This window comes from Ochotona princeps, chromosome 14 (genome assembly GCF_030435755.1).
Source record: "Ochotona princeps isolate mOchPri1 chromosome 14, mOchPri1.hap1, whole genome shotgun sequence".
NCBI classification, from domain to species: Eukaryota; Metazoa; Chordata; class Mammalia; order Lagomorpha; family Ochotonidae; genus Ochotona; species Ochotona princeps.
The window spans coordinates 55,706,889-55,722,140 of record NC_080845.1 but is presented as its reverse complement, the minus strand read 5'-3'; the positions used below and the strand labels follow the sequence as shown (position 1 = coordinate 55,722,140).

Genomic DNA, 15,252 nt, shown 5'->3' with positions numbered 1-15,252 from the left:
ACTACATCATCTCTCGGAGTGTCCATTTCTGATTTATGATCTTATTCACAGAAATAGACACACCACCTATTTTTTAACCCCTTGCAGGATGGTCCATATTTTTAAATCTGCAGTGGAAGAACCTCTACTTGCCTCTTAACCATGTTGGTTCTGGTGAGGACTCCTTGTGGGAAGGTATTAATTGCCCCCTTTTATTCCTTTTCCTATGGGACCTTATTATTACTCACTGAATAAGCTAATAAGCTGAATTTTTCCTGATCAGTAACTCAGACAAGCTCTTAGAAAACGGCAGAAACTGAAGGAAGGCCAGGATACTATTCTAGGTTACTTAGGTCTCACAATCCAATGGCTCTCTGGTGTTGTCACAGAGAGAGACTGTTTTGGATAAATACTACTTACTTAGTGAACTGCTAATCCACCTGTCCGTTCTGCTTCTCTGAACCAATTCAGGTCCAAGAAGGATTCTGTTCCCACTCCCGCACGACCCAGTTAACCACAGAGTGTAAAATTCTGCAAAAACAGTTCAGTATCTATGCCAGCCCTTTAACAAATAGATCTTTGCTGGAGTTTTCCCAAATCTGCTATTTAGACTCTCCGTGATCCACTTCCCACAGTACTTCCTCGCAAAAGGGTTCTGACCAGTACCCTGCTAACCTTAGTACTTCTTCCACAGAAGGCCAAGTTTGCAGATAACACTCCCTAATTTTACTAACAAATAAATCTTTGAAAGCATGAGGTTGTTTAGTTCTCCTAGTTTATAAACACACATACACACAAAGAGAAACATACACACACACACACACATTTCTAAGAGGAAATGGGGGAAACACAATTATTCAGCAATATTCAAATTGGAAGTTTAGATACAGAATTTTTTGAAAGTCTCCTGTAGAAGGATATTGTGACCCTAGAATCTCAGTGAGCACAGGATTACAACTGATTGGATAATATTTGTATGGGAACAACCGAATGGATGCCTTTTATATAGCTGATTGGATACCATTTGTATGAGAACAGTTGAGTGGACAGCATGTGAATGAGAACACTTGGTGAAATATACAGGACAAAAGGAGTTCCAAACAAAAGTATAGAAATAGTTGATGGGTTTTGTTGATAAGCTCAATATCTCCACCCTTATCCCCATATGACCCTTGGTGTATAAAGTCTGATGCCCCTAATAAACTTCGGCTTTTGACCATCAGTCAGGGTCCACGTGTGTTATTATCGACTCCGTGCACCAAGTCCATCGCTGCCGGACAGTGAAAGTCTCCTGTGAAGGTAGGAGCTAAGACAAAGAAACCAGCAATAGAGGTAGAAAAATGAATAAGGAAATTACAAGGGAGAGATTATGAAAGTTTCATCAAATAGCACCAAAAAGCCATGAAAAATATGTAAATTAGTGATATCCTTTTAGTGACAGACAAAAAGTTAACAAGATTCACTGGGAGTCTAAACACACTAGCAAAAAGAGGATCAACAGAGACTCCGATTTACAGCTTGCACTTGTGCGCGGATAGGATACCCTCAATTGGGACAGACTAACGCTGGAGGATGAAGAGATTTGCCAAGGCTTACTCGCCGAGGCATACTCTGTTAGGTACTGCCACCCGACGACCTCAGGCATCTCTAACAGGCATTCAGATACAGAGGGAGGGATCTCCACACTGAGCAGACTCAGCTAAGACAGCCTTGCCTGAGGAGCACCAGGAAAAGGGAAGTCCTAAGGACCATGAGACCCCACAGAAAAAGTTTCCTAAGAAGCTTTAGAGGCAGTAGCCAATAAAGTAAGAAGAAAAACAAGAGACGGCAGTACCACAGAAATTAGCTGAAGATCAACAGCTTATCAAATAAGAACTAAAGGTAATCCACGGACTTCCCTAACAATCCCAGAGGGAAGAGGGGAAATAAATGAGGTAAACCCAGCAATGTCCTCAACTGTCAGCCTGGAACATTCTCGGTAAGGTAAAAAGAGAAAACCCAGACACGGCCTGGGTTGAATGCAGAATCAACTAAGAGTCCAGGAAGGCCTGTTGGCTGAATTCAAGGGAGTCACCACGAGCTGCAGTGAAACAGAGACAAAGACAGAGACAAAGACAGAGAGATCCCCTCAGACACGTGGCTCAGAACAGATCCATGCAAGCATGTGAGGGTCCTGCCAAGAGCTAGAGAAAGAAGCACCTAAGCAGATCCAGGGTACTGCCGGCACCTGCTCACACAGCACAGGGAACTGTGCCTGTTCCCACAAATGCAAGCAGAGAAATCTCACATTCAGCAGCGCCCTGTGAGGAGCACAGAGCTGTCACCTCAGCGATGGGGAGTAATTTAGCCACAGACTGAGAACAGCTCCAGTCCCCTCTTACCAAAATGCAAAGCAAGACTCAGAAGATTCAAACTGGTACCAAGTAACTGACCTGCACCTCAAAAGAAGGCTCAGCACTAAAGGAATACAATCTAGGTGAGCGCAAGGTAATATTCACCAATCAAAATTTACCAGGAATACACACATAAGTAAAAAAACAGATTCAGTACACCCGACAGTGAAACCAATCAACCAAAATGAACAAAGAACTGACATGAGAGAAAGAAATGGGAATTATGAAAAAACTGATTTTTTTTCCAAAAAAATTATTTTTATTTGAAAGGGGGATTTACAGAAAGAAGGAGAGAGAAAAAAACTTCCATCTACTGGTTCATTCCTTAAATAGCTGCAACAGCTGGAGCTGAGCCAATGCCAAGCCAGGAGCCTCGCCCCGGTCTCCCACATGGGCACAGGGGTCCAGGGCTTTGGGCCACCCTCTGCTAATTTCCAAGGCCATAAGCAAAAAGGAGAAGGATGGGAAATGGAGCAGCTGGGACACAAACTGGCACCCATATGGGATGCCAGTGCATGCGGATGTAACAGTGTTGAGCCACTGCACCATCCCCAAAAGAAAAACTGTTATGAGAGCAGTGGACCATGGAAAAACTTCAAGGAATCGAATATGGTGAAAGCTTCTGAACAACAGGAGAAAAGTGAGAAATAATGGCCAAAATTTTTCAATTTTGATACATACACTACATAATCAAAAAACTCTCACTACCAATAAAGAAACATGGGGGGGGGGGGAATTACATTGAGGCACATCATAATCAAAGCATTCCTAATAAGTGATTTTAAAATGAAAATAGAGAAAATAGCCAGCCCCCCCCCCCAAAAAAAGGAAGGAAAAGATGGCAACGGGAAAAAAAAGGGCCAAGACAACACAAATCACTTATACCTTTCAAACAGTAACACAGTATTTACACAGAAGCAGGGAATAGTTGGTTCTCCAGCACATATAAAAGCATGACCGAGACAGCAAAGAAATGAAAGGTCTTCACAGTGTGTAGGAAGAGGAATCTCACTGGGAGATGGACTAAGTATACAGGAAGTATAGTATTCACACTTCACCCTTTAGGAACCACTAACAAAACAGAATTCTAGCTAACAAATCAATAAAGGAGATAAAATTACAAAAAAAAAAAATCTACTCAGGAACCTGAGAGAAGGCAGAAAAGGAAGAAGAGGGGCATAAATAAAAGGAAAATGAATCATTGAGATAATTTTTAACACACTTGATATGGAAGGCCTGCAACTCAATTAAAAGGAACAAAAGACTAGAATGGACACAGCAGCAAATCCAATACATACTGCCTTTAAGAAGTACTTCATCTACACAAACAGAAACAGGCAAAAAGCAAAATAATACAAAAAACAAAAAACCCACCATGCTAATACTAGTCAAAAGAAAGCTGAGTCGCTCTGTTTAGCAGGCAAAACTATAGTCAGGAATAAAAGGTCACTTCATAATAATCTACTCACCAACACAACAATCCTACCCATCACAGGAAAGGTATTTTAATTTACATGAAGCAAAATGCAGAAAGCCATAAGAACAGACAGAAGTGGACTCACAGCAATTCCAGTTCCCTCCTATAATTGACAGAACAGAGATGAGTAGATTAAAATATGTATAATTGATAGAACAGAAATGACTAGATTAAAATGTGTAAATAATAACTATCTGCCACCTTGCCCTAATTAACATTGCTAGAATCTCCCATCTGATAACAGTAAACTACTCACTTTTCTTAAAAGCTCATGGAATATTAGCCAAGACAGACTACTTTCTGCATCATGAAACAAGATTAAAGCAATTCCAAGGCATACAAATCATACAAAGGGTATTGGCTGACTACACTGGAACCAAAATAAAATCTGCCAAAACCCTTGGAAAATCCTCAAATATTTAGAAACCAAATACCATGCTTCTAAGTAACCCACAGACCAAAGAAGAAATTATAAGGGAAATCAGAAGATATTTCAAACTCAACAGAGACAGCAAAATGAAGAAACAGGATGAGAACATGTTAAAACAAAGAATTAGCCTGCATAAGTAAGAAACAAATCCCCCACCTGTCACCTTATATAAAAGTCAGATCTAAATGGATCAAAGATCTAAATCTACACCCAGGAACCATCAAACTATTATTAGAGGAAAACATAGGAAGCACTCTTCAAGACACAGGCATTGGTAAGGATTTCTTAGAAAAGTCACCAAAAGCACAGGTAGTCAAAACCAAAATAAACAAAAGGAACCACATCAAACTAAGAAGCTTCTGTACAGCAAAGGAAACAATCAACAAACTAAAGAAGCATCCAACAGAATGGGAGAAAACCTGCACACTACACAACCGACAGTGGACTAGTAATCAGAGTTTAGAAAGAACTTCAGAAACTCAGTGACAGCAAAACAAACCCTATGAAGAAATGGGTGAAAGAAATGAGCAGGCACTTTTCAAAAGAACAAATTCAAATCGCTAACAGACATATGAAAAAATGCTGCTCAGACCCCTCACTATCAGGGAAAAACACATAAAGCTCATACTGACATTCCGTCTACATCAAGCGAGACTGGCCTACATTCGGAAATTGACTAACACCTACTGGCAGGGATACCAGGGAAAAAGTACTCTACTTCACTGTTGTGAGTGTAGGCTAGTACAACCATTATGGAAGTCAGCATGGATAGTGCTAAAACAACTGAAGATGCACCTCCTGTGTGACTCAGCTATCTTACTCCTGGCAATACCTCCAAATAAAGTGAAATCTGCAGATGAGAAAGTGATCTGCAACCCTATATTTACAACAGCACAATGTGCAACTGCAAAGACATAAAAACAACCCCAATGCCCTTCAAAAGAGGAATGGGTAAAGAAACTATGATACATCTGCTCTGTGGAACACTACTCAGCCAGTAAAAATAAAGCTATCATTTTATAACAAAATAGTCCTAACTGGAGAACATTATGATCAGTGAAACGGGCCAATCCCAAAAGACAAATATCACAATTCTTTCTGATAGAAGGCAACACTCATACAAAATACAAAACAAACAAATATACAGGTAAGCAGGCATACACAAACATACATTCTCATGGATTAACATTGTATAATGGAGACAAGCACACCAGAAGCGAAGATTTCTTACAGTATCTACCTCTATTCCCAAATAAAAAGAAGACTTCCAATGAAACTGTTAAATATACCTTGACAATACGATACCAGTTTTTCCACCACTGCTAATACCTACCATATAGTTAAATAGCAGAATGTTGGACTTGTGACTGTTGCTGAAGGACTGTATTATTGTGATGGTATGGGGGGGGGGGGGGGGCGGAATTGTGGTGGGAGAAAGAACGGGTAAGGAAGAAAAGGGGGTGGGGGCAGGAATCCCTATAACTACCAAACCATATCATGGAAAATAATAACAATTAAAAATACCAAACAAAAAACTGGATGAAAAGACAACACATCAAAATTAGTTGGATATCACCAAGACAATACTTGGGAAATTTACAGCAACAGTGCCTCCTGGAAGATATATCAATGACCTTAACTTCCAACTTGAGAAGAAAAAAGTGCAAATAAAATTCAAAGAAACCAAGCAGAAATCTAAGATACAGGCAATCAGAGAAACCATTAAGAAAAATCAATAAAACCAAACTTTTTGCTTTGAACAAATCAACTCAGCTGATAAATTTCCAGGCGGACTTACCAATACCAGAAATGAAAAAGATGACATAGTGTACTACAAGCTCTACACACACAGAAAGATGAATGAATATTTTGAAAAACTCTATGTAACTACATTGAATAACAAAAGAAACTGACAATTTCCAATTGCTGATGTCATCAATTCCATAAACCACTAAAACAACACATAATTATTCTCTTACAACTTGGAAGTCAAGAGTCCAGAATCAGTTCACTGGGCTAACATCAAGGTGCAGTAGGGAGGGATGGTTTCCTTCATGATCCATCCATTTCCTCATCTTTCTCACTTCTACAAGCAGCTGTATTCCAGGACTGCACTTTTTCCTCACATGGTTTCAACCTCTGGTGTCCTGCAACCCATCTACTACTGATTCTAGCCTTCCCGCCTACCCCTCACAAGAATTCTTACGATGGTACCAGGCCAACTCAGATAACCCAGCAGACTCTCCCCAACTCACAATCCATTACTATTCACATTTGCAAAGTACCTTTTAACCAAATAAAACAGTATATTTACAGGCTCTCTGGGCTGTAAGGAATGGATATCTCCTGGAGCCTTTATTCTGCATATGACAGACATAAATTACCAAATACCACTCGGAAAGAGAAAGACCTGAACAGTATTGTATTAAAGAGACCTTATATTTTAGGGCAGGTGCAACAGCTTGATTGGCTAATCCTCCACCTTCAAGCACCAGACTCCCATACAGTTCCCATACAGCTCCCTGCCTGGGAAAGCAATGGAGGATGGCCCAAAGTCTTGGGACCGTGCACCCACGTAGGAGACCTGAAAGAAGCTTCTGGCTGCTGGCTTCAGATGGGCTCAGCTCTGGCTATTGCAGCCATTTGGGGGGAAAACCAGTGGATGGAAGACCTTTCTGTATCTCCTCTCTGTAGATCTGACTTTCCAACAAAAATTTAAAAATCTTTTAAAAAGAGAGAGAACTTATATTTTACAAGTTTCCCACTAATAAAATTCTAAGCTGAGATGGTTTCCCTGGAGAATATTACCACATATTTTAAAAATGTGATTCGGGCCCGGCGGCGTGGCCTAGTGGCTAAAGTCCTCGCCTTGAATGCCCCGGGATCCCTTATGGGCGCCGGTTCTAATCCCGGCAGCTCCACTTCCCATCCAGCCCCCTGCTTGTGGTCTGGGAAAGCAGTTGAGGACGGCCCGATGCCTTGGGACACTGCACCCGCGTGGGAGACCCGGAAGAAGTTCCAGGTTCCCGGCTTCAGATCGGCACAGCACTGGCCGTTGCAGCTCACTTGGGGAGTGAATTATCAGTCGGAAGATCTTCCTCTCTGTCTCTCCTCTCTGTATATCTGACTTTGTAATAAAATAAATAAATCTTAAAAAAAAAAAAAGAAAGAAAGAAATGATTCTACTTAGCTCTTTATCAGGAAAAAAAGAAGAAGAAAAAGAATGGAATATTTCCCAATTCCAAATTCCTAAAGGCTACATTACCCTAACACCAAAACCAGACAAAAACATTACAAGAGAAAAGCAGACTAAATATGTAGAAGTTCTAAACAACCTTTTAATAGATCCGACCCAACAATGTACAAAAGCGGCAATAATACCATGCAGAGGAGAATGCATATCAATGACAGTAATGCAAGGTTAACTGAGCACTTGAAAAGTATCCAGTGCCACTCATCCACTAACAGAAAATTCTGCAATCATCTCAGCAGACACACAAAAGGCACTTCACAAAATCCGGAACTGACTCTAGACTAAGACATTCAAAAAGCACTAGAATCCAAGGGGATTGCTGTCAGCCTCATGAAGCGCGGCCACAGACACCTGCTGCTAATGAAATGCTCAGACGTAAATGAGTAAATGAACGAATGATTTTCCCTGAAGACAGAAACAAGACACACGCGTCCACTCACTCCACCTCCACTCACTATTACACTGCAGTTCTCATCCGTGCAATCCAAGGCAGGGGGGAAACACAACAGGCAGCCTCGCGGATCAGACAGATGTAAAACGACCTACATCCAAACAGCTTGACCACCCATGCGCTTTCAAGAAATTAAAAAAAAGGCTACGGGGAAAAATCAATAACTACAGCAACAGGGCAGAATTCAAAAACAATGTCTAAACCAAGTATATTTTTAATATTAGTAACTATCAATAAGAAATTCAAAATGAAAAATACCATTGATGGCAGCATGAAATAGAATAGGAATAAATCTGACACGTAACCTGAAAGCCTACTACAATGAACACTATAAAATACTACTGAATATGCATAAAAACGGACATCACTGAAAAGCAAAAATTTCTGATCTTCAAAAGATATGGCTTTGAATATAAAAATACTGGAAGCAAACCGATGTTATTCAAATATCTGATTTTTAAAAATTTGTATCCTTAACATATAGACAACTTCCAGAGGCCAGCTTTGTGGAACAGTGAGTAAAGCTGCTTCCTGCTGCACCAGCATCTCACATGGACACCAGTTTCCATCCCAGATACTTGGAGTGCCAGTTAAGCCACTTCTGATGCAGCTCCCTGCTCATGCACCTGGGAAGGCAGCCATGATGGCACAAGTGTCTGAGTCCTTGTCACCCATAGGGGAGACCCAGATGAATCTGGGTTAGCCCAGCTTTGCCATGATCACTGTGAACATCTGGGGAATGAGCACCATTGTGTTCACTCCCTCCCTTTCCCTTTGTCTCTCCCTCTCTGTAACACTGCCTTTCAAATATATGAATTCTCTTTAAAAAAAAAAAAATGTGTAAGTGAATACCAGCACTGTGGCACAGCAAGTTAAGCTCTGGCCTGCAGCATGGCATCTCATAAGAGCAATGGTTCATATCCCGCCACTCCACATCTCATCAAGCTCCCTGCTAAAGAGCCAAGAAAAGTATGGAAACATGGCCCAGGTGCTTGGGCCTCTGCACTCACGCAGGAAGCCTGCAAGAAGATTCAGGCTCCCCAGCCCCAACCTTTGCAGCCATTTAGGCAGTAAACCAGAGAATGGAAGATATCTCTCTCTTTCTCTTTAACGCTGCCTTTCAAATAAATAAATTAAATCTTTTAAAAATAAATTAAAATTTGAAAATGTAAAAGTTTGAGTGATACACACTACAACAGAGATGAATCTCAAAAGTCATGAACTGAACTACAACTGTGCAGAGGAGAAAGGCCAGACACACCCATCTCTCCAAGCAGACTTTCTATTCACTTCTTACATAAAATACAAAAAAAAAAAAAAAGAAAAGAAAAAAAGAAAACCCATGAGCCTGGCACAATGCCTCAATCGGAAACTTTTCACCTTGCAAGTGTCAGCATTCCATATGGGTGCTGATTCATGTCCTGGTTGTTCCACTTCCCATCCAGCCCACAGCTTATATAGCCTGAGAAAGCATCAGAGGATGGGCCAAAGCCTTGGACACTACATCCATGTGGGACACCTGGAAGAAGCTCCCGGCTCCTGGCTGTGGACCAGCTCAGCTCTGGCCATTGTGGCCATTTGATCTGCCTTTCCAATAAAAATGAAATAAATCCTTACAGAAAAAAAAAAAGGAAGAGGAGGAGGAGGGAGAGAGGAAGGAAGAGAGGGAGGAAAGGAGGAAAGGAGGGAGGGAGGGGAGCGCAGGCGGGCAGGAGGGAGGGAGGGAGAAAGAAGGAAACAAAATCCGCACAGCCTGAAAACAGACCATTCATTTCCTGGACTGAAGAAAAAAGTGAGGGGTTAGGATTACAAGAAATGCACCAGGAAACATTTGGGTGTGATGCATAATTTTGTCTGAGGTGACACCTTCACAGATATATAAGGTTAAATAAAACTAAAGTGTACATCAAAATCATACATACTTGTTTCATGTCAATTACATCCCAATTAGGGTGTTCAAAAAAGTTTAAGTGGCCAAATGAGAAATGCTGATGCAGGGGCCAGCACTATGGTATAACAGGCTAATCCTCTGCCTGCTGCCCTGGCATCCCATACAGGCACCAGTTCAAGGCTTTCTACTTCCTATCTAAAGCAAGAACACAGGATTCAAAAACTATATACATATATATATACACACATATACATACATATAGCTTTTGTGTGCATATATACACACACATATATACATATATATCAAGTATATTATTAATATTAGCAGCTATCAACAAGAAATTAATGCTAACATGCCTGGGAGAGTAGCAAAGGATGGTCCGAGTACTTGGGCCCTGCACCCACCTGGGAGACCCAGAAAAAGCTCCTGGCTCTTGACTTTAGATCAGACTACTTCTGCCCTGTGTAGTCATTTGGGGAGTGAACCAGCAGATGGATGATCTCAATACCTGTCTCTCATTCTTTCTCTATAACACTCCCTTTCAAATATAGATGGATGGGTAAATAAATAGATAGATCAACTGACAGACAGATATAGCTATTTGCTTTTTAAAAAGAAATGGGGTACAATGGAAAATGTGAAACAAACAATTAGTAATCAGAGAGTACTGAGCTATAGATCAAATTTATAGAATAATTCAAAATCCCTGGCTTTTACCAGCAGAATAAATTGAGTAATCACAGAAGAGCAGAGTAGAAATATCAGAAATTCCAAACCACGTTGAAATGGTAATAGGAGTTAAACATTCACAATAGAAGAATAAAGAAGGATAAAAGACTGAAAAAGGACAGTGGGGGACGGATGTGAAATTTACAACCCCAAAGACAGTATTGTTTTTTGTCTGTTTGCTTGCTTGTTTGTTTGCTGTTACCTGAAAGTCAGAGTTACACAGAGAGGGAGAAAGAGAGAAAAATGTTCTACTAAATGGCTTTCCACCCAGACAGCCTCGCTGGCAAGCCTGAGCCAGGCCAAAGCCAGGAACTTCATCCAGGTCTCCCACATGGGTAGCAGCGGCCCAAACACTTGGACCATCTTCCACTCTCTGTCCCAGGCCATCAGCATGGAGCTGGATGGGAAGTGGGATAACCATGCCTGGAACTGGTACCCATACAGGTGCTAGTGCCACAGGCAACAGCTTTACCCACTATGCCACAATGCCAACCCCATATTTTTTGACAAAAAAAAAGGACATAGCTCTGCTGAAGTAAATCAGAGGAGAGGCAACAGAAGATGGGATTTAATTGTGCAGAGTATATAAACAGTGCAAGAATGTGAGGATAATGGATTGTACGTCCTCTGATCTACAAGGGAAAGTCATTCGCTCAGGACAGACATGTGATACATTTCAGACCTTTGATGATCTTAAAGGTTGGACGCATACAAAGAACAAAGCAGCATCTACAACAATTTGACAAGTGATCCGGGGTTCCGTTCAGAATGAAGATCAACAATTTTTAGTGATACTGCCAAGTTCACTCATTTTCCAGTGTCATTGACCTGCTCAATAGAGGCTATCCAGCGTAGGGATTTGTCAGGCTGTGAAGGTGAAATACAAAGCAAGGTAGAGACGTCTCATGTTCCTGCAGGAGCGTGTAACATTGAACAATGCATTCTACGCTGATAAGAAGGGAGGAGATGAATTACATAAAGAAAAATTCAATATGTTACACCTCTAAAGGGAACTCTTACAGTACCAACTTTTGAGCAAATACACCAGAAAGATAAAAGTTATAAGATGAAATGTCAGAATTCCTTTTTGAGTTTTTTCTGGTGGTAAGACCTGGGGTATGACTGGGGTAAGATGCTTTTTGCATCTTACTGCCTGCTTCATTTTATCAACACCCACTGATACTGTCTGTAAATTTGCCCACCTGATGCATTCAGGTTCAATCCTTGGTTAAAGGCAGCACATCTGAATATTCTATCAACCCCTCCAGACACACTACAAAGGCAGACAGCATCAAGGCCATATCACACAGCAAGCTCTTCACACTCCAGTCCTATGTATATCTCAGTTTAACTTCTACTGCACAGTGGTAGGTCATGGTACTGATTTGTTTTCAAGTATTCTCTTCTCATTCACATTACAAGCTTATTAAAAAAAAAAAAAAAGACTAGGGCTCTTTTTTTTTTTTTTAGAAAATACTCAACACCTACTTTTCTCAAACCATAGTATTAGGTATTATACTTATTTTCTAGGCTTTAAGATCTTAAATACTAAATCTTAAAGCTTATTCTCTAGGCTCTAAAATTTAGTACCAAAGTAGGTATATAAAAGGATTTAACAGATAACCTCATAGATGAGAAATAAGTCCAAGAGAAAAACAAAACAAACAAAAAAAAAAAATATATATATATAACTAATCAAAGAAACCGTCCACAGAAGCTAAGGGAAACGCACAATGAGGTATCTCAGGAAATCAGTGTGCTTTGGCCACATCCAACAAGAGAAAGAAATTCAGAACAATACCTACAAGTTCCACTTCTCTGGAAGACAATTATACGATTTCTCAGACATGTTTCAATACATCAGCCAGCTGTCCCTCTGCATGTGGTGAGGACGGTCCTGGGAGCCCCACGGAGAGCACAACCTGCAGGTGCTCAAGTCCTCTCTGGCAGTGATACCGGCAGGGACCCAATGCCCACCCTTCCTCGCACTTTAGGTCACTTCTGTAAATATTTGCAATGCTCTTCTAGGGAATTACAAGAAGGAAAAAGAAGTCTGTACATGTTTAAGACAGACATAATTTTTCTTTTCAAATATTAGTCCACGGCTGGCAAGTTTTAAAAACACAGAAGCTGCAGACACAAAGAGCCATACTGCACTCAGAAACGAAGAACATCGGGGTCTTTTTCTGTCTATCTTAATCTGTCTTACTCCATTCAGCCCACATCAAAAGGCAATATTGCAAGTATTACTAGAAATCACAATTTCTTTCAGGCAAAGATCATTTCAGGTGATCCCAAGTTAGCCTAAAACAACAAAAACAATAAATGGGTCCAGCGTGATGGCTCAGTGGCTAAATCCCCGCAATGTATGCGCAGGGATCCCACATGGGTGCTGGTTCGTGTCCTGGCTGCTCCACTCCCCATCCAGCTCCCTGCCTTGTGGCCTGTGAAGGCACTGGAGGATAGCCCAAGGTCTTGGGACCCTGCACCTGCCTGGGAGGCTTGTGGCCACTTGGGAAGTGAACCAGTGGAGGATCTTTCTGTATCTCCTTCTCTCTGTAAATCTGCCTTTCAATAAAAATAAATCTTTAAAACAAGTAAAAGACAATAAACACCCAGTGAAATCTATTTCAAAAGAAAAAAAGTAAAAGGGACCTTAATAGTCACAGGTTTTCAGGTCTAAGTAACTTCACATTCTTAGAAGAATCTAGGTAGGCATAGCTCTACTAAGCAGTAAAAATACTTGCCTGATGATTTAAAAAGTAAAGAAATGACTTTTAGGCCCTTTCTAAACATAAAAAAATGCTTAATTCCCTTCTTGTGGAGAGTATACAAGTATACGAACAATATAACATTTATGGCAACTTTCTCACATGGTTATTAACTAGGAACACTTAGCAACTTGAGATAAACCTTACCTAAATAAAATGTTTAGTATAGCACATTACTGTTCCTTACATAGCAAATTTAACACATACCTACAAATGCAAAGTTGTATGCATGTAAATATAAACCATTAGCATATAGCAAAACTGTCGATTATTAGTAATATTAACAAGCTATCTTTTACTGAACCACCCTTCTTATAACAGCATTATCGACAAAGGATGTTACAGACGGACGACTAGACATAACACAGTAAAGCAATCCCTTCAAGGATGTATCGCTGAGGAAATCTAAAGATGGAAATTGGTTTGTCTGACTTTACCAAACTTAAGACAATTTCTTAGTACTCAAGAGCTTCACATAGATGACATCATGAGCTCTAACTCTGGGGTCAAACTTTCTCTGTAAACACATAGATAGCAAATATTCCAGGCATTGTGAGCCACAGGCTCTGCCAAATTACTCCACTTGACAATCACAATGCAAAAGCGGCTCCAAAACAGCATGGCTGCATTCCAATAAAATTCTATTCAACCTGGCGAAATGCAAATCTCCTACACTCCCCACGTGTCACAAAGTATCATGTTAGCATTTGTAAAGCAATCAAAAACATTAAACGCATTCTTAGGTCACAAGCTACACAAAACAAAGAGATCTTACAAGACCCATGAGTCATAGTTTGGGGACTATTGCTTTAATATTAATATTAATAAATACCAACAACATAATATAAATAAGCTATTACATTTGCTATTACATAAACAGTATTTCTTAAGTAATGAATTTCTAATATTTATGTCATGGATTGTCTCTGCAATTTACATATACATAAATATTTAGAATTACAGTACCTTTTCTCTGATGCCACTTTTAACTTGCTCATCTTGAGTTACTTCATTTCATCATTGCAGATAACCTAAAAAAAAATTTAATGACATTAAACACTTCCACAATTATGTTTTACTTTCAAAATGTCATTAAAGCCATGCAACTGAAAATTTTCAACTTGAGCAGCACAAGAAGCCAACAATTTTATGGGCTTCCGGTGGTCACCACAAGATATACATACAGCCATATAACATAACATGTCACTATTAGAATACCTAAAATCAGCCAGGAGGATATTATCAAAGCCTTGGCACTACAAAAAAAAAAAAAAATACAGAAACCTAACAAAGCATCTGTAACCAACCATTAAGATTTTTTAAAATTTATTTATTTTTATTGGAAAGGCAAACATATAGAGAGAAGAGATACAGAAAGACCATCCATCCACTGGTTCACTCCCCAAAGGCTGCAATAACCAGAGCTGACCTGATCCGAAACCAGGAGCCAGAAGCTTCTTCTGAGTCTCCTACGTGGGTGCAAGGCCCCAAGGCTTTGGGTCATCCTCAAATGCTTTCCCAGGCCACAAGCAGGGAGCTGCATGGAAAATGGAGCAGCTGGGACACAAACTCACAGTGGAATCACAGTAGATGCAAGGCAAGGATTTAGGCACTAGTCTATTATGCAGGGCTCCGTTAAGATTTCTTTTAAGACAATTCAAACCATCCTTACTGTCTTACTTGTCCACCATAAAATACCCAAACTAACCAAAACATCTTGTGATGAATGCACTCCTTATTCACCATTCACATAACAGTCAAACACTGGCTATTTAATATGTATTAATATTTCTGTATGAGAACACTTAATTAGTAATAAATTGCTTAGAATAAAAACAGCTACAGCGTTATCTTGCCTAATTTACATAATGCACATCT

General features: G+C 40.1%; 1 protein-coding gene across 6 annotated transcripts in view; it reads right to left on the bottom strand.

Annotated features, from left to right (window-relative positions):
• AGTPBP1 (ATP/GTP binding carboxypeptidase 1) overlaps window positions 1-15,252 on the bottom strand; it is a 180,809-nt gene that overhangs the window by 143,870 nt on the left and 21,687 nt on the right. For all 6 annotated transcript variants that reach the window (XM_058672392.1, XM_058672394.1, XM_058672396.1 and 3 more), the window contains exon 2: window positions 14,341-14,405. In XM_058672392.1, the coding sequence (XP_058528375.1) occupies window positions 14,341-14,372 (32 nt within the window). In that variant the 5' untranslated portion in view covers window positions 14,373-14,405. The remainder of the gene's footprint in view (window positions 1-14,340; window positions 14,406-15,252) is intronic.